Raw genomic sequence first — 24,748 nt, 5'->3', positions numbered from 1 at the left:
CGTAGAGCCGCTTCTATTTGAACGCATCGCGAGGCTTGCGAAAGTGGCGTAATGCTGCGTTCATGTACACAGGTATATAGCAGCTTTTACTTTTTTTCGGCAGTTTGTGTGCGGCGTATATTTTTCAACAACACGGAGCCAATAAAGTACGTTTGTTTTTAAGACTGGTGACCTAAACACACATCACTTTGTCCCGTGTTTGTCCTGTGTTCAAAGTGTAAGAATACTCCGTTCCAACAGCCCATGAACGCAACATCCATCAGAGCTGCGTTTGACGCTTCGAGCAGAAGCTAACTTAACATTCAGCATGTCTGAAAAGGAGCTGGGGAAAAAGTGGGACCGATGCTTGGCAGACGGTGCCATTAAATTCGGTAAATATCTCAGTATGCCACTTGTTATGCCCTTCATTGAGAACAGAGAAAACAGCAGCTTTTTCCACAGCGTTCATGTAAGGTTACTGAACACACGGCTAACTAGCTAGCCGCAAAGGGCTCGCAAAGGACAAGTGAATGACCAGCCAGATACTTCTCACCTAATGTTATTTATTCCGATTCACACAACTATTGTTGATTCTGCAGTCTGATTAAAGATTGCGCTAACGCGACTCGTACATATTAACATTCAGAGATATGAAAGACTAATCGAAGTGAAAGTGCCCTTCAGAAATAATAACGCTTTCCTGCTTATCGAGGAAGTTATGCTTTTTGCTAAGACATAAATATACAAGATGTTTTACGATACAATAGGAATGCACACTCAACGTTAATATTGACACAATGCAAACTTCTTTATCCCCACATCCCTTGCTTAACTCAACAGTTTGCACAACGAAGTGGATATAGAAATGACCACAGCAAGCTGTGCTTATTCATTAACTTAAAGCTTTATGAATCACTCAAATCACAGACAATTAGATGACGACATATTTGTAACAAGTCTTCAGTCATGGAGGGACTGCTGATAATGCAGATGTTTGGGTGCAGTTTGATGCGTGCTCAGCGACACAGCATCGTCTATTGGAGAGAGGTACCACTCCGTTGTAAGAGACAGAATTTGCAGACACAGGAAGAAATGACAGAGTAAAACATGGGGACAAACAATACTGTAGAAGAGTAGGACACACACTGTACCTCACCAAAAAGTATGAGAACAAGAAAACGCACAACATTGATGCATTTCAGCATTCTGCATTTAACATTTTTTTGAAGTCGGCTGGTTGTCCAGTCACAGGGAGCTGATTTTTATTTTCCCTTCTGTTTTCAGGCACCGGGCTCGGGTTAGGAATCGTGTTTTCTGTTCTCTTCTTCAAACGTAAGTATTGTCAAGGCACTGTTGCTGTAACCGCATCTTCAACCTTTAATTCGCCTCCGAGGTGCTCGGCATGATGAGCCGAGCTGAGAGCAACGCTCGCACACCCTCGGAACAACAGTCACATCTAGTTGAACACATTATTCAACGGGAGTTCATAAATGAGTGTGTGTGTGTGTGATGCTTTTATTAATCGACAAGCATCAAAAGCATTTTAATGAAGAAAAAGAGCATGTGAATATTAAAGTAAGGGGGGGGTTCCAGCAGGGGTGTGAAAATAATTTCACACGTCACCTCCGCTGGGTTTTAATAAAGCTGTGACGCGCTGGAGAAGATATAAAGAACCTGTTTCGTTTGTAGGGCACACTTGGCCGATTTCATTGTGCTCGGGAGCGGGACTTGGCATGGCGTTCTCCAACTGTCAGAACGACCTGCGCTCCTCGTATCTGCTGCACAGAAGCCAAAAGGTTGGTTTGTGCAATAAAACGCATTCTAACTAAGAAGTGACCGGACTCTCTTTAAACAAAAAAAATTACCCTGTCTATGTTTATTCCGATCAAGGTTTATGCAACGACATTTTTGGATTTCTGTTTTTCTTCCACAGGAGCAGTAGCTGGAAATCATCGAGGGACTGTCGTTTTTTTCATTCTTTCGACTTCGTTTGTTTGACCTGAAGGAGAGTCGCCATTTGCACTGTTCTGCAGTCCGATCCCTGTTGAACGATCCGTCCGATTATGACTCTGTGTGATTGTATGTGCCTGACAGGCCGTGTATATTTAATAAAATAATCATGACAAAAAGTGTAATCCCACCACATTTTTGCTGACATTTCAATTTAAAGAAGGTTAAAAAAAAAAGAATAAAGTCACATAATGCATTATAACGGCTAGGTTTACTCTTCTGTTACAGCAGATTTAAAAAGGTGGGATTTCTGTTCATTTGAGGCGGTGGCGGGCTCGGTGTGGGCCAGCCGGGGTCACGGGGTCGCCAGCAGCCCATCTGGTGTGGAAGGATGACACGGGCGTAGTGATGGAGGAGATTTGTAATTATTCAGCTTTCCACTTCTATTGAAGGTTATTGAAATGCCGGAGTGCAAATAATTTGCACCCTGTGAATCCCTTTGTTCGATACTCTTTTTGTACTCAAGCGCTCCCATCGGGAAGTGGATAATTGTCTGGGGTTAAAATAATTATGTATGCATGAGTCACAGAAAAATACTTCATGACCTTTAGTACAAATCTACTATTGATGGACTTGTTCCTCAATTATCTCTGGGCTTTAATGTACAACATGTCAAACGTTTTAATGTTTCACTGATAAATGAGTCACAGTGAACCTTTTCAATTGGACTTTTTGACACTGATAAAAAAATTTAATAAAAACTAGGACTAAGCTTTATCAATTTGTCTAAATTAAGTGCATTTATAAAATGCCAAAGAATTGATGACTGACTGGTGCAGCTTGTTCTCGCACAAGTTGCATCAAGATGGAAGATTAACAATGGAATTTGAGTGAAACATCCCTGCATCTAAAGAACCGTCAAATTGTTAATGGCAAATAATCGATCATATCACAGGTGCTATTGTTCGCGATAAGGAGGTGAAGACAATTGACCTTTATACCAGTACTTTTTACTTTGTTCGTCAGCATTTACACTTGGTTTAGCCAGACATATCTCTGTTTATATACATCCTAAATTCAACTTGACTCCTGTATGTGCCAGCTAGATGTCATGTAGGCGAGACGACGGGTATGAATGCAGCACTGGGGCAAACTGCAGGCATCGTACGGTCAAGTCGTATAGTTACATAACTAACGTCATAGAGTCCAACCAATTACAATCTGAGCCATTAATAAATTGATCTTTTGGTTTTAAGATGCAATCTCCAATTGAGCTGCATGAAACTGCAGACAGAACCAAGACCTGTTTGGAGACCAACCGCCCCATTACCTTTGATAAAGAGCCCCAAATGCAAAAATGAGATCGCTTTCCCAATGATCCCTTCTTCCCTGATTGCAGGGTATGAATGAGATCAGGAAGTTAACATGGACCCAAGCTGTTGCCTGGCAACCTTATTCTGTTGTTAAGCACTAAAACTAGAACGTTTCAGACGGAGGATGGGGACAGCAGGTATGTGTTAGACAGCCTGAGAAAAATACTAAAAATTAAAGCACGTTAACACATTTTAGTCGAAACATGAAATACAAGAAGGAACGTGGCAATTAGCGAGATACGTCTCCTGTGCATCCCAAGTGGCAGAAAGTATACAATGACTTGTACTTCTGTTTCACTCTAACGTTACGCGCCTGAATGGCCGTTGCCTCCTCTAACACAGCAGAAGAGGTGACGTGTGGCCTGATGGCTCCTCAGAGCGCGTGGCCAGACCGCACACGCACCTCCACTATCAGTCTGCCTTTCAAAACATTGTTACATTATTTATAAGGACCTATTTTCCATACTAATATTCAAAAACAAAAAATCTTGGTCATTGACTCCTTCAAAGATCTTACACTCTATAAATTGTAAACATATGGTCAAATCTAATCTTTCTAATGCGTAAACATCAATGCCATAATAGTACCTCAGTGTAAGCACCATGACCAAACATGGAAAAGCACCACCCACACCAATGCCCAAGCTAACAGATTTGCATATCTTGGCCGTGCTTTGTGGGGTGGTTATGCATTAGCAGCTCAATGCTTTGACACGCTCCTTTTCAGGAGCTGTGCGGGCTCCGGGAGGCGCGCTGGAGTGGCTGACACAGGGATTAACGGGAGCGGAGGGGGGGGGTCTAAAGGAAGGGGTGCAAGGATCATGATACCTGTAGAGCACTTGTGAGCGGTGCGCCGCTTACAAGCGGATGCTTCACACTTTTGGGTTCCTGCTCTCCCTCTTGCTGTTGCCGGGAATGAAAAGGACCGGTGAAAGAAAGGCAGCAGAGCCCCCGGCGCCGCAAAGAAAGCTGTGAAATTCCACTTCTGAGAAGTGAGGTATGATTTTGAGTCGCTCTTTATCTTCAGCAGTTCTGAATGCCTAGTTGGGCTCATCTCTCTGTGTGCCCTCCTCCAGCGACTGTCATCACTGTGACATGATGCTCTCCAACGCCTCTGCCAGCCGTCGAATGGCTCATTCAGTCTCTTAGCTGTGGACGAGGCGGGGACAACTCGGCCAGGATGGAGAGACGAGGGAATCTGTGTCAGTGATTTGTATCACGCTGTCGGTGCCTGTGGAAGTGAACCATCAGGGCACCTGGATGTATTCCTGCCAGAAGGACCATGGAGAAATATTTACGAGAAGAGTCTGGTTAGCTTCGACAGGAACGTGGCTGGACGGCTTCTCAGCACCTCGGTGGCTTCTTTTTATTCAACAATGTCCAGAAAGTGAGCGCTCTGGCTGCAAAAGGCAGAACCAGCTAAGATGCGTTGCATCTAGTGGCGCCTGAAGAGGAACCCTTGGGCGCTCGTCGCCAACCGGCACCATGGCCGACTCTCGCTTGTCCGGCTCCATGGGAAGCTACAACATCAGCCCGCTCTCCACCAGCGCCTGGAACATCACTGGCAGCGGCCCGTGGTTGCTCGCCTTCATGCTGACCGCCATCATCCTCATGACGGTCTGCGGCAACATGTTGCTCATCGCCGTGGTGTTCGCCCATCGCTCTCTGCGATGCACGTCAAACTGCTTCCTGGTGTCTCTGTTCCTGTCCGACCTGATGGTGGCCGTGGTGGTCATGCCCCCGGCCATGCTCAACGTGCTGTGCGGAGCCTGGGTGCTTTGGCCGGCCTTTTGCCCCGTTTGGCTCTGCTTTGACGTCATGTGCTGCAGCGCGTCCATTCTCAACCTTTGCGTGATAAGCCTGGACCGCTACCTCTTCATCATCTCGCCGCTACGCTACAAGCAGAGGATGACCCCGCTCCGGGCGTTGCTGCTGGTGGGAGCTGCTTGGGGGTTGGCGGCATTGGCCTCCTTCCTGCCCATCAAGATGAAATGGCACAGCTTGGGCCACGGGAGTGGAAACGCCTCGGCCCCGGGGGCCGGCGGAGGCGACCTCAGCTCACACTACGACACGCTGTACCCGGCGTCCTACTTTCAGCTGTCACCATCAGGGGGGCTTTCCTTCCAGTGCCGCCTGGGGGTCACCTTGCCCTTTGCCCTGGTGGCGTCCGTGCTCACCTTCTTCCTGCCCTCCAGCGCCATTTGCTTCACTTACTGTCGGATCCTCCTGGCGGCGAGGAGGCAGGCGAAGAGGGTCGCGGCGCTGAGCCACCCGCCACACCCGCACCCCTCTCCTGGCGAGCCTTTCAGGCCTCCCTCGCCCGGGGTCGCCGCTGGGCAAGCTCACCAGGACGTAGACGACTGCAGTCACCAGGAGCCTCCTGTGTCGCAGAATGTGCCGGTAAGCGGTAAAGCAAACCAGCCAAGGTAGATGTATGTTTGAAGGTAGAGAGCTGACCCAGACCGATGAGTAACGGCCTGTTCTAAGCAAAGGCCACACATAAAAACAGAGCAGAAATAGTTGGCTGGCTCTTGAGTGGAGTACATCGTGATGAGAGTATTGAAAAGGTTGATTGTGTGAGTCGAGCAAGTGGCACTAAGATAATAACCTAATTGCAGCTGTCCATCGATTACAGTCCTCAATTGTGTCTTTTCCTTGAAGGTTGTTCACTTAATGATGCCAATTATGCCGTTGAAATCCACTCCTGCGTTCAATTTCATCTAATTCAGCTATTATAAACCTGGAGATGTTCTTTGATTCTTTTTTCTACCTCTCCCAGACATTACCTGCCCTGATGTGCCTAGTGATGAAAGTACCTTGGACCTCATCTTATTTGGAAGTACATCTGAAAGGATGCAAACTACCTTGTGTTAAACATCTTTAGGGTTTACAGCCAATCCAATGAGGGCGTTTAGTTATGACTTAACTAAGCTTTAATCATCATTATCAGCGTATAAAAATAATCAAGTGAGATAACAGCCACTCTTCATGAGTAAAAAGGAGAGATCCGGTGAAAGGGAAGAGGCATAAAACCTGCCAAGAATTTAGGAAAGTACAGAGAGTGTGTTAGATGTGCGGCCCCATCTGATAGGATCACAGCCCCATAGTCTGTCACATTTGTGGCAGTAAAACACACACACCGACACACCGACACACACACACACACACACACTAACCAGTTCTGAATAAATTCTTAAAAGTTCTGGTGAATTTATCCATTATTTAGATGTAAAATCATTCTTTTGATCCTCAAAATATATGTATATTCTTGTTCCATTCTCAATATTTTGGAAATGTACAATTTGAAATAAATGACGTAGGATTAAACAATGTTTGGCTGTAAATGTGGTTGGAAGTTTAAAATGGCTATGGAACTACAGATTAGCATAGCTTAGCATAAAGACTGGAGGCAGGTGGAAATAGCAAACTAGCTTACAAAGATTGTGGTTTGTAAAAATCTAGTCTTCTATGTGGTGTTTTTGTATATGAGTATATACAGTATACATGTATTTTATTTAAAGAAATGAGATGAATCGTCAGTTTCAGCTTCACAACGAGCAGCTGTTTGTCCAGTCTTTGGGCTAAGCTAAGCTAACTAGCCGCTTGCTTAATATTCAGCTCACAGACAAGACTGTTATCAATCTTCACACCTAAGAAAGAAAAAATAATCCTACAATCTAATCTCCAACAATTACTTACAATTCCCCTAATTTCACGTTTGGCTTCATATATTTCTAAATAACTCGGATTGACCTTTGCTCCCTCATTTCCACAGCCTTCCGTGAACAGCGAGCGTCGTCTGGCTCACAGACAGGGTCGGAGGGCACTGAAGGCCAGTCTGACTCTGGGGGTCCTCCTGGGACTCTTCTTCAGTGCTTGGCTGCCCTTTTTCATCACCAACATGGCCCAGGTCAGTATAGAGGGACCAGATACTGACTGGACGATAAGACACAGAAAATGTAGTCATTGAAATTGTAAAACATACCAGTAACGCAACATAGTGGTGTCCATTTTACCTGTCAAATGCGTTCAATCTTTCCAGGTTGCCTTTGCCTAAAGGACGGCGTTTCCACCATAAAGATCCCCAACAATTGTACCACAACATTTACACTGTGAACCTCTCGGTCCTATTCAGTACATCTGAGTCACCCTATGGGGTTTTGTATCTATCCGATATAAATGCAAAAGAACGAAGGAAAGGAAAATAATAAACACACTTGGATACCGATCTATTTTTGTATCGACAGCCTTGGCGTCACAGATTTGCCAAGTTATCTAACAAGTTAATAGATTGGCATTTCAGCTTTGTGCGGCTGACTCACTCCAAAGCCCAGAACACAACGCACCACAGCACCATTTTTATTTGGCCTTTTTTGTCGTTGGTTTTTCTTGAATGGATGGAGCACCGATTATTAGTCAACAGGCCGACATCGGTGGCCATGAAAAACTTTGATTAGACTAAGTGAATGTCTGAAAAGAGCCTAATCTTAATTGGTAATGACACTTGGCCTGTTTCTTCGAGCTCTCAATGATCCAGTCATTTGGATTTCCCATCTGTGCCCTCTCGCTTCTCCCCTGCGTTATACGGAGCACAGAGACACGACTGCGTCTGCGCTCTCCTTCCCTTTCACACTCAATGTGGTGTGTGAAACACAACCCCCCCCACTCTTATTCCACAGCCTCCCGGCCTCATCTTGATGGTATTGGAAGCTCTCCTCTAACCGCTGTCTCCTCCTTCACTGTTCTTCTCTGAACCCACAGTGGTTAAGCTTAAGATTGGGCTTTTAAAACAGCCAAGTGCAAATGTAGTTACAAGTTCTACTCTACAAGTAAATTAGATTTTGTCTGTAGGAAAACAAGTGAGGGACAGCTTATGTGAGTGCCCACACAGACAATCTGGCCTTTTTCTGATGGTTTCGAACTCAGCTATTTTAAATCCATAGGGGCCGAGTATGCACAGGGAAAGTGAAAAAATACACACGTGTTGAAGGTATGGAAAATAGATTTTAAATATATATGCTTTAATTATGTCTTAATGTCCATATTTTTAACTGTATTTATTTATTTAGTTGCCTATAATCTAAACTTTTCTTCAAATTTCCAAAAGACGCAGAGAGTAAATCACAATTTCCTGCGAATAAATGTTTTAAATGCGCACTGGGAATTTTTTAATAAGTCAATTGTGCAATGAATGCAATGAATTAGAACTAGATTAATATACACAATTAGCAGAAATACATGTTTTCTGATGAATGTAAACAAACGAATGTCCACTGTAAATCTTGAGCAAATACACACATTTAAACAAATGAATTATTGCATCACTGGACAATTAATGAATGCATTTACTGCATTGATTCCTGTTTCTGTCATGCTCGCTCATTCAATAATAATGAGGTGTGTGTCCTTAATATTCTTCTGACTTTATAATGCCTGTGTTGCTCATCCAGGCAGTGTGCGAGTGCGTCCCCGTGGCGCTCTTCGACGCCATCACTTGGCTGGGCTACTGCAACAGCACCATGAACCCCATCATCTACCCGCTGTTCATGCGGGACTTCAAGCGGGCGCTGGCGAGGCTCCTGCCCTGCTGCTCCTCGCAGTTGCCCCGGAGGCCCTCGCCGGCTCTCTCGCTCTCCCTCCGCAACTCCGGGGAGCAGAACGCCGCCAGCAGCCTCCCCTCCCTGCTGGCCTCCGACCCCACGCACCCCCCCGCCACCGCCACCGACGCGGTCAACCTGCTGGACGCCGAGCACGCTGGCGTCGAGTTGCCTCTGCTGCTGCCCAATCAGGTCGATGCCCGGGATTGAAATGGCAGCCACGGAAACGCTTCATCTTGGTGTGCAAGTGATTGAAGAGAAGTGTTTTGTCACAAACAAAAAAAATGTCTGGACGGTGGACACAAATTTCGGGCCTTGTTCTACCTTGAATCGTCTGTTTCTCTTCAATCAGCAGATATGGTTGCAGAAACAGAGGAAGTTGCATTACCAACACAAAAACATGGGACCATATCAGCCAGCCATCAGGGCCTGCATACAATGTAATATCCACAGCAACCAGAGACGAAGGCGTGGCGGTTGTCTCACAGCAAGAGGGTCCCGGGTCCGACTCCACCTTTCTGTGTGGAGTTTGCGTGGCTCCTCTCTGGCTCTGGATTCCTCCCACAGCCTGAACATTTGCTCTGGGGATCCGGTTAATTGGTGACTCTAAATTGCCCGTTGGTGTAGGCGTGTGGATGTGAGTGTGACTGGTTGTTTGACTCTGTGTCAGCACTGCCGTGGACTGGTGACCAGTCCTGGTGTACCGTGTCTCATGGCTGATGTTGTGCTGCGACCCCGCCCCCCCCCCTTTTAAAAGCCAGCTTTGAAGGTGACCATAGCAACTGGGCCACGGTCGCCCAACATTAGGGGTGGGAATCTCTTGCCACCTCACGATTCGATTCGATTCCGATTCAGAGGTCAACGATTCGATTCTAAACCGATTATCGATTCTAAACTGATAAAACGATTATCGATGCATCTCGATTTTCTAAATTTTCTCAAATCTGAGTTTGCTACTCGGGGGTTGCTAATCACTTCCTACTTTATTTGATAATTAAAGAAAATCAACAGATGAATTACCTTCTCTAATTTTTTATAAGATGCATTTTCTATCAACAATGCAAGAACCAATGCAGCTTGCATTTCAACGCAATATGGAAGTAGCCTATGTAAAAAAAATATTAAACAGATTCATTTTTCTTTTAAATGAAGAAAAAGCTGCTCTTAGTGTTAGACCGGTCCGTATTTGTAAAATACCGTAAATATGTCCAAATCTGTGAATATCTTCAACTTTCAATACGGATCGACTTTTTGGAAACTCGAAATAATGAGGTAAGATATACGCAGGCTCCTCCATAGTTCGGTAAGGTTATTAGATATTCAGATTCAGACTGACGGACCGGTCTGCGAGCTGGACGCATTGCTCTTAATGTGCCGGTAATGATGGTAAATGATGGTTGTAGCTGGTTGTCATCTACGGTCCACTACGATTACCGTTTGTTTTTTGACAACGTTTTATCTCATAATTTCTTTTTATCCCCTTTCTTCAGTGCGGAAATGGGCTTCTATAGTTCTTTACTGTCAGAAAGAAGCGCGCAGAAAACACCTTCGGGCGCGAGCAGAGACTTACCTCGCGAGTGAGAAAGTTCACGCTCCGCGAGCGAGCAAATATCTCGCGCGAGATAAACTTTTTTTTTTTTTTTAATTCCGATTATTAACTTTTCTGAATCAAGACCGAATCGTCCTAGAGAGAATCGAGAGAAATCGAAAAATCTAATTTTTCCCCCACCCCTACCCAACATCCTCCAATACATGCGAAACACATGTATTTGTACAGGTATTTGCTCTCAAAGTAACTTAAAAAAAACGTACACAATTCAGTTTGTAAAAAAGAAAAAGAAAAAAAAAAGTACTTCATTTGAAAATTTCTTAAAAACATTTAGTGAGGGGATTTTCCCTTTTAGCTGCCATATGTGGACGGGCTCTTCATCCCTCTGGGCAACATCGGTGTGCAGAGAACGGAACGGATAAGAAGCAGCCGGTCCCAGTGAAACGCTCTTTACAAGTCTGCCTGCCTTTGTTTGTGCGTGTGTTCCGTGGTCCACTGTGTATCATCCCAGCTCCATGATACCGGTTCATTATCAGGCTCAGCATCCTCCGCACCGTCAGGCGGGAGGGACTTAGAAGGCGGCACCGCATCGCCACCACTTGCCTTCTCCCCAGAATCACACGCTGAAGTGTTCCTGTCCGATTCCGCGTCGTTTGGTAAGTCCAGCAGGTATGAAATATCAGGGATGTCCCAGCCGTCACCCGCCTCCTTTGCCTCCTCCTCCTCCCTCACGTCTCCACTGTCCCCTGCACGAGGCTCCGGCTCCTCGGCTCGCCGTTGTGTCTCAGACATGTCCACCGTCCCCGGAAGCACAAAGGAGGCTCCTGGGACTTCCTTGGTGGGAACTCCCACGGCCACTAAGATGGTGTCCATCTGTCGCATGTAGTCCAGGTGACCTTTGACCTGGGAGGCAGAACCATGCGATTTACTGTCTTTGAACAAAAAACACATTGATCTGGAATTGTATGATTTTAGTTTTGTGTTTTCTCCCTCACATAACATGTCCAGTTAAAGCGTACCGTGCTTCTGAAGTGTCTCGAATCTTTTGACCTCCCACTTTTAAATGTTCTCTTTAAACCTCCACCTTGTAAAGCACCAAATAATAAGTTGTTAACTAACTTTGCCTATTTTTTGAGGCTGCCTTCTAGGTAAAATGATTTTGTCCCTGACCCTTTGGGTATCCAAACACTTAGTATCTGGATGGATGGAACCACATTTAAACTTGTGTTGGTTTACAGCAGGGGTCTCAAACTGCGGCCCACTGCCGCCGCCGGGGGGCCACGCTGGCGGAAGACTTTGGCGCACCGTCAGCGCCATCCCCCCGTCGACAATGGTCTGGCCCGCGTTCGGTCGAGGTGGGCTGCATCTGGCCCGCACCTGAATTGGGTTTGAGACCCCTGGTTTACAGGGTGGCAGGAAGGCATTTACACTGAAACTGACCAGCAGGGGCCTTATTTTCTTTCTTTGTATTCTTGTCATATTTAAGCAATACCACTGTCTCTTTAAATAAAAAGATGTATTGAAATATGTATTATGCATCAGTTAAGGACTTGTACCCTGCTTCAAAAGTGTCTATTTGAGGTGTTAAATAAGCTTTAGCTCACACGCACTTAGGAAGCAACTCATTAAGGGCCCTCTAGCGGGGCCTGATTTGAATATGAGCTCTGACTCACCACGGAGGAGAGGTCCACGTTGATCACACGCCGATCCTGGATGTTGATGGGCTGCAGCCCGGCGACGGACATCTGGGCAGCCGAACTTCGGTACAAGAACCCCAGGAGCCAGTCCCCTCTGATCGGCGGAGAGTTCGAGAGTCACTCGTGAAAAGATGTAAGTCACAAACGTTGCGGCTAAGCGACGAGCACATCGGAAGCATGACAGCCACCGCGAGATCTTACTGCCACTCGGTGCACGCCGAAGGGCAGAGCTTGGTTACATTACCTGCAGTAGCCGTTGACTATTTTTCCAGCCACGACCCTGGTAATCTTCGCCCAGGCCTTCTCGGAGCCGTCCACAGGGGCCCCCAAGAGGACTACATCCTCTACTACTCCTTCACTACCTGAGGGGGAAAGAGATGAGATGAGAGACAAATCCAACCGATTCTACTGTGGTTTCGGCAGCGACTCAGCAGAGAAAACCAGCAGGGCTTTTAAAGGTCATTGATGGAAGGATAAAGATCTTCGTACCTTGGTCGTTGGCGAGCTCCTGCAGACAGTAGTAGATCACTCGGGCCCCGAGACTGAATCCTATAAGGCTGACAGGCCGCTTCCCCTTCACACACACATGGGGAAAGAGACGAGATGCAGCAGTCTGGAGCAGCTTTTGTCCTCCTGGCGTTTACCCAACAAAGGCGAAGGATTCTGTCTGAGCTTCAGACACGGAGCTTTTCATCTAAGGTTTTGCACTTATATTCGAGGAGACGCAAACCAGCAACTTACAGAAACAACACGGTTCAACTTGAGCCGATGCAGATAATAATGGGGTTTTCTACTCACACAGTACTGTGGTACACGACGGTAAGGGAGGGGGCATAGAGTACACAATTTACAGTCATCAAAATAGAACTTCCCCCGTTAATTACTTACATCAAGACAAGTATGTATTGTAAAATACGTTTTCTGAAATTGTATGTTTAAATAAGCAAAACGTGGCCGTTATTTGTGCTAACAAAACTTTGCTAACATCTCCAGGACAGAAGTCTGAACATTGGATAAACCCAGATTCAGAGTTATTGTTTAATTGTGACATATTTATGTCAAGGGTTTTTTACAGGAGCAATTTTGGAAGTAAAACAATGCTGCACCAGCAATAAAAGTCATTTTATGTTTTTAGGAATAGAATGTTCTGCAAATAAGACTATGAGTAATAGTAATATAACTGATATAAATCCAACATCTAAATGTGTATTTTGGATGTTTTCCCTTCCACAAAGATGTTATGTTAAAAAAATAGACCCAAATCTCAAAATAAACCAGATTATGAAAAACGACCTCTTTTCAGTTTCTGGCCTTGACAGAGTGAGCGAAGTCACACGATACCTGCTGTCTGCTTCTCAGAACCTGCGCCAGGTGTTTCCCCACTTCAGCCGAGCGGTTCAGGCAAACGCACCAGGGGTTGTCGATGACGCTTGCCGCCGCCAGCAGCGACGCGGGCCACGTCAGGGCCGCCACGATGCCTGAGACGGTGGGAATGTGTAAAAAAAAAAAACGAGGCATCAACGTGGTGCCAAGTTAGGATGAATACTACTCCGAAAAAACAGAACAAGGAGGATAAGATAGTCAGGGATTGGAAGGAACCTGAGAGCACGGTGTACTTGAGCGCCTCCTGGGCCACCATGCTGACCAGCCCGTCCAACAGAGAGGCCATGGCCGAGCCCAGATCCCTGAGGAAACGCGACTCCCACACCAGGCAGAACTGCTCCCCGCACTCCCCCAGGCTGCACCAGGGGGCCTGGAACGAACCTGCAACACAGCGCCGGGGTTTTGTGTGCAAAGGTACGACTAAGTGGCACTTGTGAGTGAAGCGTTGTTGTTTTTTAAAAGCCATTGTAGGGGAAGAGGGCACTCGGGTTTTAAGTGAGTTTTTTGTAGGGGGGGAAGAAAGCTGCATGGTTTTATGCAGAAGACGACACGTAAGTGTTTTTCTTTTGCATAATCTCTAGTATAAGTTTAGAGCATTACGTGGACAACTGTTGCCCAGCACTCCCACCTATCCTCTTTTCTCTGTCTCTTTAATATTCATCCCTCGCTGCTTTTTTTCACCACCAGACTGCTTTAACACAGTGTAACGAGAGAATACTGTAAAGATTGTTATTACCCGATAGTCAGATTTACCAACGAGACTCAATAACACAACATACTGGATAAAGCAAAGCGCTTTATCTCTGTAGGGTTTTTAAATGTGGTCAGACACTTAGAATTACACCTAATGAATGATTAGGTGTAATCATGATTTTAGAGTGAACCTAATGTTCCCTTGCATGTCATATTACGATTGCCGCGTCAAAACTGGACCATTTGGAAAACTAGTTGTCCCCATTTTTCTCTTAGACACAACATGTAAAAATAGGGGTGAGAAATACATAAAGTGACCCAGTTAGGGATTAACTGTCCAGTGCACTTGTAAGGTTCAAATCACCTGTGCAATCCTATCTGAATAAAAATAGAATATCAAAAACACATTTCTATCTAGTTATTTAATATTATTAGTATAATATAATATAGTATATTCACACTGAATACATATATTTAATTATTTACCCTTCAACCAAATACGGTTCAAATACCTGACAAATGCCCTGACTGTATATACATGTGTATATACACATACACATGCATACATATTGCCATGTAAATGTACATATACCATAATAAAGGATTTACCGAGCTCACCTAAGCTGTGGCGACTGTACGCGGGTGTAGTGAGACGGCAGAAGCCACACTTACTGTATTTACCAGTGCAGAGCCAACCCGTCACCGCGATGGTCAGGTGAAGATGCTTCCCGGAGCGCAGCGGCAAGAATTCAAACTCCTCTATTGCCCCGACACACTTGTTCATCTTGTAGCCTGGAGAAATGATGCAAAATGATGATGCGAATGGTGAAAAAATACAAAAAAAACTAAGGCCGGGAAGAGGAGAAATACGAGAACACCACAGAAGTGCTTTTATGAAGTTCCAAAAACATTGTGATGACGATCTCTTGCCGTCCTCTTACCAGTCAGTCCAGCTCCTGCTGCTCCAAACATGGAGGCCATGATTGCAATGCCGGTGGCCGAGCCCAGAGCAGCGGCCCCTCCGGCCCCCAGCACAGCGCCGGCCCCTGCCGCCACCAAGGGGGCCGCCAGCCCACCGGTCACCCCTGGCAACGGCACCAAGACGCACAGTAATGTAAAAGGCCAGACACCACATCAATGGGAAAAGAATAGAAAACATGTGTAGGAGCTACTTATTTTCTGTTAGTATGTATTCATAAAGGTGTGTTGTTTATTTATGTAGGTTTGTATGATTGTATAATATGTTAAGATATCATCATCGGTGCGTCAGTGACCCTTTGGTTTTAGTTTGTTTTGTGATCTCAAGGACAAAAGGCCACTTCACTCTGACACAAGTGTGGTGAACTGTAATCTTTATGCAATATTCTGAAAGTCTCAACACTCGGCCGAGGTTTATGTATCCGTTTTCCAGCGTATTTGCTTCTAATCTCCATTTAATGTGTTCCAAAACCCTTGAAGCAGAAATATTCACCAATCACAGTTCCCCCGCCCACGGTGGCTAGTCCAATAAGGAGGTAGCGTCGCAGCTTCCGCCCTCTTTCTCTCCTCAGCCGCCTAGAGGACTCCTCTCTGAGTGGAAGCAGAGGCAGACAGGTCGATAGCGTGAGTTGAAATATGCGTGGGCTCTACAAATAATAACCTCAAGTGATTCGTTTTGAGATAGCAGCTTCCCCCGCTGTTATTTTGGATTTGAGTTTCACTGAAAGTGCGTTCTTTAAACCAGCCGGGCACACAAGAGGTTTGCCCAAAAAAGTTGAGAAAGAACATGTCATCATCAAGTACTTTAAATCAACGGCACCATTTACTGGGCTCATTTGAAGACGACTATTATCCATCCATCCGGATCCGGACACTCGGTCACTTACTCGCTCTCCTCTCCTCCCTCCCTCAGCCTCTCCCCCAGCGTTTGCTCAAACTCCTCCAGCTGCTGTGCAGAGACTCGTAGCAGACAGCTGACGTGACGGATGAGGACCCTCGACCTGGCATCATACTGGCCTGAGCACATGATGGACATGACGGAGTTACATGAATTCACACCCACACACAGGATCTACTCATCGGAGGACTCTTACCGTCCTTCACAGAAAACGACACCAGATCCTGAAAATGCAAAGCAACAGCTGTGAAAATAAGCTTCAAATCATGTCATTACAAACAAGCACGATGGGCTCTCCCATCAGCCGTGGATTAACACGCGTTAACAACACCTGTATGATGGGGGTGGCCCCCGCGGCTAGCAGTGGCTCGGCCTGTAGGATGGAGAGGAAGGTGTCTGAGCCTTCGAAGCCCAAACCCGACAGGAAGGCCCCCATCACCGGCAGCACCGACTCATCCAGGTTCAGCCAGCAGACCAGGCCCTGCAGATACTTCTCCCTGAACACGCTGAGACACGCGCACGGGCCACACGTTAGCTTAAGCCTTATTGGTTATTTTCTTATAACCCAGAAAGCGACTAATGTGGATCAGCGGCAATATTTATATAAAAATGATGATTTCTTGGAGGTTGTAGCTGGATTGATTTAAATATACTGTATGTATATGCATGTATATTGTCAGGATCTCCGATCCCCCCGAGTCGGTTGATGAGAAGGATCCAGCACGTTGATCAATTAAAGTCAAAAAGTTAACATTTATTTAGAAGAGAAATCTTCTCTATCTGGATATCTGGCTCTAACTATTGCTTGCAAGCAGGAGGTCAAACACACAAGCACGTATCTCAGCGTTCGGTGTAATGGCGTCTCCGAGCAGTAAAAACGCTGGGTTTTTATACACATGAAGACCAGTGCCGGGCACGAGAAGCTGCAAATCAGGTTGCGATAAGAACCTGAGGTGAAGCTGAGGGTAGCACACACACACACACACACACACAATAATTAATTGACATGAAGTAAAAACGCGGATCCGGAACTTTCGTACCGAATAAGATATGAACCAAGGCCGTGAACGAGAAGTCCTTTGTTTTGCAGCGTCTATGAGCTCGAGTTGACCGCCCTCACTTCTCAGAGCACAGCTGCAAACTAACATTTTGTATTATGCTGCTCCTTGCACGTCAGGGTCAAATACAGGACACTTGAGACACGGCTTTAGCACAAAACAATGTTATAACATATTTTACCATTACATGCATCTCACAATATATATTTAGATATAGATATGTGGGTTTACCAGGCGTTCCTAAATATCAGCCGCTAATCTCTTATGTTAGGGTTTTCTTAGTAGAAGAAAAAAAACTGGTTCAAGCACCCGGCGAACACAATGACAACATAATGTTGTGTCGCACGTTACCGCGGGTGGTGATGACGTCATCCTCGGTTACCTGCTTTCCGGTCCCGTGAACAGCTGGCCGAGAGAGACCGCGCACAGTGCAGCGAAGCCGAAGCGGCCCTGTTCGCTCAGCAGCCCGCTGACCGCCGCCGCGGGGCCGGGGTCACGTGGGGCGTCTCGCGCCGTCGTCCCCGCTCCCCCCGGGTCTGCGGAGAGTCACGGACAAATGAGTATGAGTGTTGTTAGCAGTAGGACTAATACTCCGGGCGATAATGCAAATGTCAGAGCACGAACATGAGGCATGAGTAACAATCTGAAATAGGAGAGGTCTTTGCGTCGGAAAGATGTCAAATTCATCAGAGGGCCCAAATAACGTATTATGACAAACACTATATGTGATACGTACGAGAAATAACGTTAGTCTCCGCGATTCTTAAGCGTAGTTTAGCTTCAACATTCGTTTGGTGTTTTTGCTTCGCTACACGGAACCGGGTCACGTGTATGGTCCAACAATGTGAGACCTCTATGCGGTTTCTACTTTTATCACTTAATATAAAGCCAGTGTGACATAAACCGTTAGCTTGTACGGGACAGCTGGCTGACAGGGACCTCGTGCTGCCTCAACCAGCTCACAACCAAACAGTTCTTTGGACACTTTCTAATAACTTCTTCAGTGAAATAACTACTGCCGCACCGGGAAATGTACCAAGCGGATTTAGTGTGGTACCTGGAGCAAAATTGGCGTCCGCACTTCTGTTGTTTTCCTCCATTGCTTCAGATATCTCAACTCTGTACTCTAAACTTTTGTTGCCTTCACGTGTTCGTCCGGCGTCTGGTCATTACGGGGTAATATATATTATATATATATATATACTAGCACATTCACCAATACAACAAGGTCATTTGGTTGGTTGTTGCTTTCGTTTTTCATATAATACCCACAAATGTGGTTCAATAAATACATATCTCTATTGTATAATAAAAAAAACCCTTTTCTTTTATGAATGTTATTATTTTCGAGTTTAAATGAAGGCATCTGTTTCAGTGACGTAACGTCCACGTAGTCGTAGAACGGGGCAGGGTGTGTTCACGACTGACGCGTTGTAGAATATTTTTGTCAGCGAAATTGACACTAAGTCACTAAATTACACACTTTTTAGTTATGAATATAAAGTTGCATGCCACGAGCGCCTGGTTTTAAACATATCCACTCTTCTCCTCTTGTGTCCCGAATCTTCTTCGTGACCCAAGATCCAAAATCCGAGCTACATCTGCTGGCCAGCAGGTGTGAGTGTAGCATTCCTTTTTCATACTGAACTCCCCTTTTCTGCAGTTTCCCCACCACACACTCCTACTATACCAATAAATATCACTAATGACACTTCAGTTTGCGGAATGTTTGCTCCTTTCATAATTCAAATGGTCCTGAAATGTGGCATAAATCCCAATGCACATTCCCCGAAAAGCAAAGCAATGGGCCTAACACACTGTACCTCCTGCCCGCCCGTTATCAGTGCATGTTTAAATGTGTTCAGAGTAGTTCTAAGGTCATTAATGAATTACTGTCAGTCGTTTTTTTTAGACTGCCATCCGTAGAAATGTTTTTTCCTACGGATGCTTGGGGCGGTACATTAGAATTGCCAACCCGCTTCCCTCAAGGACATGCCAGGCTCACAGAGGCCCACTGGAATGATTTGGTGAGATGTTGCCAATAGCCAGTTAATAGTTATGACAGTTAACGAAGAACACCATGGCGTTTGTTGTTAATATGCAAATTTAATAGCGGCAAGAAAGAAGAGCATACTGACAAAAGCAAATACATCCGGAGTGCCTGGGGATGAATGTTTACGAGAAGTACCATGCTGCGCACAGTATAGTTGAGACACAGCATTACATGCAATATAGTACAGTACAGCATGTGTAATGTGAAAATATACAACCTCATATAATATAGTATGTGCAATTTGATAAAGATTGTATAATATAGTGTTGGGACAGTATAGCATAGTACAACATGTGTGTATGGTAAAGTAAAATAGTAAAGGAAGGTGAAATATGTTCAAATAAAAATATAACAATGTTATTATGCAAGACTCAGGGTTAGGTGTAGTTCTTTTTAGACAGATTCTGTCTTTCTGTGCGGCTGCTGCCCTCCCACTCCCTTCCCTCTTTTTCATCAGCCTTTCATACTTGGCAACGGTTTTGTGTCCACTACATTTGTTTTTTCAGACATAAGTCAATGACAAGAGATCAAGGTGAAACACAGGAAACGTGCACAGAGCGGATTAAACTTGCACCAGGTCATGTGTGGAGGTGTACTTTGTCAAAATAATATCCTGGCCTTGTCACAAAGGAATCTACCTACGCAAGCTGTGTTTTTCTGTCTCCAAGAGGCATCCTGTTTACACAGCCCACCAAACAGACTGTATCATAAACAATACTTTATATGTAGAAAAACAGCTTGATAGCCAGGGATATTAATAGTGTGTCTTTATTTGTAATGTCTTTCTTGCATCGTATGAAAAATGATTAAACACAGCAAGTGCAACCACAATATTACATAAGACACCTTGTGGGAGCAGAGTTGATGAATAGGACTCATAGGAGTTCATTTCCCGGGCGTGCCTAAGCTTGTAATCAGCGACAAATACGTCTGACTTTACAAACCTTGAGCGTTGAAAAGCAGCGATAGAAAAGAGTAAAGTCTGCTAGGGAACACCTGACCGGGCCTTTGTAGAGCTGTGCTCAACATCCCAGGTAAACTGTGGGTACACTTCTGCCGTTGCCAGTACATTGACTTCATCCATAATGTTACACATTAACACTTTTTATAATGCAAAATGTCTTGGAATGAACTCGACCATCACCGCTAATTTTCACATTAGATACTAAATGTTTTCGGTTTATTAAACATTATTGTAGTAGTTATTTTTCAAATAATCAATTATTTCAGCAATTTCACAAATAACCGCAAAATATCAAACATCCGCTTGTCTCAGGTGACGATTTGTTGCTTTTCTTTTTCTTACCGGAGAGTAAACTGAATATTTTTTGGAATTTGGACTGTTTTAAAGACTTTATGGTTTGTTTTTCACAGTTTTTTAAAACTTAATGAGTTAATGGTAAACCAATAATTAAAACAATCATTATTTGTGGCCCTAATTATGGAGGACAAAAAATGACGTAAGTGTGAATAAAAACAGGAATAAAGAAATTAATAAATGTATAAATAAGTGCTTAAATAAATACAGAAATATTTAAATGCTAAAATGTTTGCTGGAAAAAAATGATAAAAATGGTCAAATAAATATGGAAATAAATAAAAATATGGAAGTTGACCAAACAGTGGTCGACAATCTTGAAGGAGCTGCCCACCAACTTTACCCTTGGACGTCCATTGTATATTTTATCTCCAAAGAACACTGAAGCTCATCTACTTTGGGGACACACGTGGCGCTGATGTTTGGAGGATGCTGCAGTACGGAATACTGTCAAGTGTGTTTTCTGCTTTAATTTATTATCTTTTTAAAGTGTGTATCGTTTTGCAAATTAACGTAATATTTATTGATGGTAAGTTTGACTTTACATGGTTGGCATGAAATAAACTATATCAGATCAGTTGCAACCCTATTACTGGATAAAATGAAGTTGAATGCATTCTGATTTTACACCTTTTAATTAAGCACAATTGCATCAGTTTGACCCTTACGATAGTGCTGCCTTCATAAACTCAACATTTGAAATATTTTAACTTAAAATATGAATTAAATGTAAAAGGGATATGATCGATGTCTTTGGGCAGCAGGTTCAAGTTAAACCTCTTGTTACATTTCATTCATTTCTACAGCACATAGTTGGGTTCAGATGAACACAGTGACACACAGGTACACCCGGTGATTTTGTTATAAAATATAATTAAAATAATTTTAATTTCAAACTGCAGATTGACGTACAGCTTGTGATCAATGTGTTCTGCTTGTACTGTGAGTTAAGTCACAATTTTTTGTTGTCTCGTCTGACTTTTGTCATGTTATTTTTGACGACCAGAGTCCACGACCTATGAACTCCATTAGAGGACAAGAATTTGGATCAAACTGGGACTCTGCAGCAACATCTCAACACTGGATACTGTGAGATGCATAGATTCAAACAGTGATAACTCTAAACTAACCTTGTATTTCTATTGTGAAATCTGAATGACGGCTTTGCTAAAGTAGATTTTAAGTGGCAGACAGTCATCTTATCCTTTTTAAGAGATTAACACAGATATTTGTAATAAACTGTCATTGTAAGCAAACTAAAGGATTTCTTCCCCATCAGGATTGAAAGGCTTTTGAGAGACGTTTATAACCGCGTTCTTGATCTCCTCTACACCATCTGTACCAACCTTGAGGGAGAAGGTCTTCTCAATCCTGACAAAGAAATACATTGACAAAGAAGTACATGTTCTGCACTGGTGCTTTGTTCCCTGAATATATTTGCAGCAACAGATCGCCTTCTTGTCGTCCGTCTCCCTTCAATGTATGGAAATGAAGAGGAGAAGCTATAATCAGTGAGGAGAAAAAGGCTAACTAAATCCTAGCACGCCTTACAGTCTGACGCAACATGAATAAGTGAATCACGGTGATAGTTATTTAGTCTGACTGCAGAAACCCCACTGGGTGCCTGGGTGTGTCATCGTGTGGCCGTGGGGGTCAAATTGGGAGGTTTGCATGTTCTTGGTGCTGCAGAAACAATACAGCAGTGAATGCTACATGGCTGCCTAGTTCGGTTTGATACAACATTAGTATGTTGGCACCTTCGCCATCAGTATCTAGGTAACGTTAGCTAAACAACTGCGGACGTCATGCGGCCTACACGTTTAAACAGAAGCCATGCGCGCTGCTAGCCAGCTGTTTGACATGGAGCGATGTGCTAGGGATCGATTGCTTCTGTCTTGCTCCTCTACTTGACTAATCCTGCATATGAATGAGGTTCAGACCGCCAAGCTCATTAACACACGGACACAGAAATACAGGAAGAAATAAATGAAGAAATACAGAAATGTATAATAGATTTATTTAATTATGTTTGGTTTAGGTATCAACTTATATTTATACATTTCTGTATTTATTCTTTTATTTAAGCAAATATCTATTTAGGCCTATACATTCATTTATTTATCTATACTTTTTTGTCCTCCATAGTATTTATCATATATGTTTTGTTTATTTGCTAACCTATACATTCCTTGCAACACTGTATGTGTTGCAAAACATATTGCAAACAGAATAATTTGGAAAATCACATATAATACTCAGACATTTTTTTCTCATCAAGTCACACTTTGAGCTCATTCCAACAATTTTTATCCTCCCAGACATGTGATGGCTTCTCATCTGGATCTGAAAACTGGAACCTTTTAAAATCTTTTAACTGCCCTCCTGATGGTTTTATTGTGACATTTGTATCAGTCATGGCTGTCAAATTTAGTACAATAGAATATTTCACTCCTTCAGTTAACCGAGAAAATACACATTGCTCATGCAATCTTCCAAATGTCAGTTTTTCAGCAGCTAAGAATCAACATCAGCATGATAACATGCTCACATCGACAACACAAACAATCAGACACAAAGTAGATCTTTGCTATCTCAGTCTGGCGTGTTAGTAGGCTAACATTTGCAAATTGAAAATAACAATTGGAAAACTTAAATAGTGGACAAAAAGTCAAGGGACATGAAGGCCTAAACCAAATATTGCAGCAATTCCAACCAATAGGTGTTAAGATGTTTCAGTGTGAACCGACTGACCCCGTCATGGAGCTACGCGCGGCCAACAGAACGAAACGAGACTGTTTGAGAGACAACCGGCACTGTGATGGAATCTGACACTGTTTTCTAATCCCAGAAGCACAGTTTCCACACGATAAAGACAAACCAGCCCGCAGCCTCCGCGTCTATCACATCAGCCATCGATCAACCTCGGGCCAACAACCCGCTTAAGGCTGACGCTGTGTCCCACAACCTGCCGGTATGTGTGTGCGTGTGTGTGCGCTCACGCTCACAATGGATTACTCATTGAAGAACAGACGCGCAGACGGGGAGAGCTCAAGCCAGACAAGTTCAAACACGGCGGCACACCCCCACCGGCCCCCCCCAGTCCGCCCCCCCACCCCCAGCTACGCCCTATCACTACCAGACAATGTGATGGTTCTTCTCCTCCCCGTCACCTTGACACCTGACCGGAGGGGGCGTCGGAGGGAGACCGAGAGAGAGAGAGAGAGAGAGAGAGAGTGGGACACCGGGACCCCCGAGGGGCACTTTGGACCGTCTGCGTGCGCACGCTCAAACGTTATCGACAGAGAGCAGGAAGTGGGAAACACAAAGGCCGCAATGGACCAGGAAGTGAAACGCGCAAACTAAAGTGTGGAGGCAGCGGATGCGGATGACAGGCGATGGTGTTAACAAGCAGAGCGGAGGGGTTGTCAGCCTTCTGACATCAGAGGGCGGCGGGGATGCGGGGGGGGGGGTCACCACACCTGTGGAGGGAGGAGTTCGGACCCCTCTGATAGGTGTGCAGCGCAAGGGGCAAGGCTATAATAGTGACGTTTGATCCATACATGAACCTTCTTTTGTTATAAAAATAAAATAAATAAATCAGTGCCCTCCCTTCAGAGATACAGGCGAGGCGGAAGCTTTGATAGGTTGTTTGCCCCCCCACCACCTCGCACCCCCCTCCAACGCAACCTGCCCTGACAGATTCCACTGCGGACGCACTTGTAACGCATCCTCAAGTCTTTAAACCTTCATACATACCACAAAAGTGACTTCAGCTGCCTTTTGTGTGCGTGTGCGCACTCACCCCGCACACCACCGTCTGTGCACATGTGAGGGCTTGTGTGTGCGTGTGTGTGTGTGTGTTTGTTTAGTGTTACTAAGGGTGGAAGGCAGCTGGGACTGTTGAGGAGGGAGTGTGCGGACCGAGGAGCAATGCGAAGGTCGAGGAACAACAAAGGGAGGAGAGAGAACGGAGAGTCCAGCTGCAGTCCGCTGAGGCCAAACGCTCCAGAGGAAGGAGGGGAAGATGGCGAGAAAGACAAAGGACGCCGATGTGTTAAAAACTTTAACTTTAATGAATAGAGCAAACGTGTGATCAGAGAGCACAAGGCATATAGAGGCCAAAGGATTTATTAGAGTCCTTGTGACCTGAATACACACAAGTGTATGTGTGTGTGTGTGTGTGTGCGCGTTCTTGTGTGTGTGAGAGAAACGCCTGTCACAT

At 44.7% G+C, this 24,748-nt stretch overlaps 3 protein-coding genes across 4 annotated transcripts; 2 read left to right on the top strand and 1 right to left on the bottom strand.

Moving 5' to 3' along the window:
- The first annotated feature begins 190 nt into the window (after positions 1-190).
- Positions 191-2,108, top strand: micos10 (mitochondrial contact site and cristae organizing system subunit 10). The gene is made up of 4 exons (XM_040194519.2): positions 191-371; positions 1,264-1,311; positions 1,669-1,775; positions 1,913-2,108. Exons 1-4 carry the CDS (start codon positions 308-310, stop codon positions 1,919-1,921), a joined length of 228 nt encoding a protein of 75 aa, XP_040050453.1. The 5' UTR covers positions 191-307; the 3' UTR covers positions 1,922-2,108.
- Positions 2,109-4,733: 2,625 nt separating this feature from the next.
- Positions 4,734-9,605, top strand: htr6 (5-hydroxytryptamine (serotonin) receptor 6). The gene is made up of 3 exons (XM_040194514.2): positions 4,734-5,702; positions 7,078-7,212; positions 8,753-9,605. Exons 1-3 carry the CDS (start codon positions 4,788-4,790, stop codon positions 9,107-9,109), a joined length of 1,407 nt encoding a protein of 468 aa, XP_040050448.1. The 5' UTR covers positions 4,734-4,787; the 3' UTR covers positions 9,110-9,605.
- On the bottom strand, positions 8,445-18,465 carry tmco4 (transmembrane and coiled-coil domains 4). Of its 2 annotated transcripts, none has more exons than XM_040194297.2 (14): positions 18,213-18,465; positions 17,538-17,691; positions 16,429-16,603; positions 16,294-16,321; positions 16,087-16,216; positions 15,693-15,790; positions 15,163-15,306; positions 14,894-15,013; positions 13,745-13,909; positions 13,487-13,623; positions 12,635-12,719; positions 12,390-12,507; positions 12,122-12,239; positions 8,445-11,351 (listed from the first exon to the last, which is right to left on the bottom strand). In XM_040194297.2, the coding sequence occupies exons 1-14, from the start codon at positions 18,253-18,255 to the stop codon at positions 10,899-10,901; spliced, it is 1,968 nt and encodes a 655-aa protein (XP_040050231.2). In that variant the 5' UTR covers positions 18,256-18,465; the 3' UTR covers positions 8,445-10,898. The 2 variants fall into 2 exon arrangements, with proteins under 2 accessions (XP_040050231.2, XP_077942200.1); XM_078086074.1 differs by having other exon boundaries at positions 10,760-11,825.
- Between the last annotated feature and the right edge of the window lie 6,283 nt (positions 18,466-24,748).

The sequence above is a fragment of the Gasterosteus aculeatus genome, chromosome 2 (genome assembly GCF_964276395.1).
Source record: "Gasterosteus aculeatus chromosome 2, fGasAcu3.hap1.1, whole genome shotgun sequence".
Lineage (NCBI taxonomy): Eukaryota > Metazoa > Chordata > Actinopteri > Perciformes > Gasterosteidae > Gasterosteus > Gasterosteus aculeatus.
The sequence above is the reverse complement of the archived record's forward strand: the minus strand, read 5'-3'. Positions and strand labels throughout refer to the sequence as shown.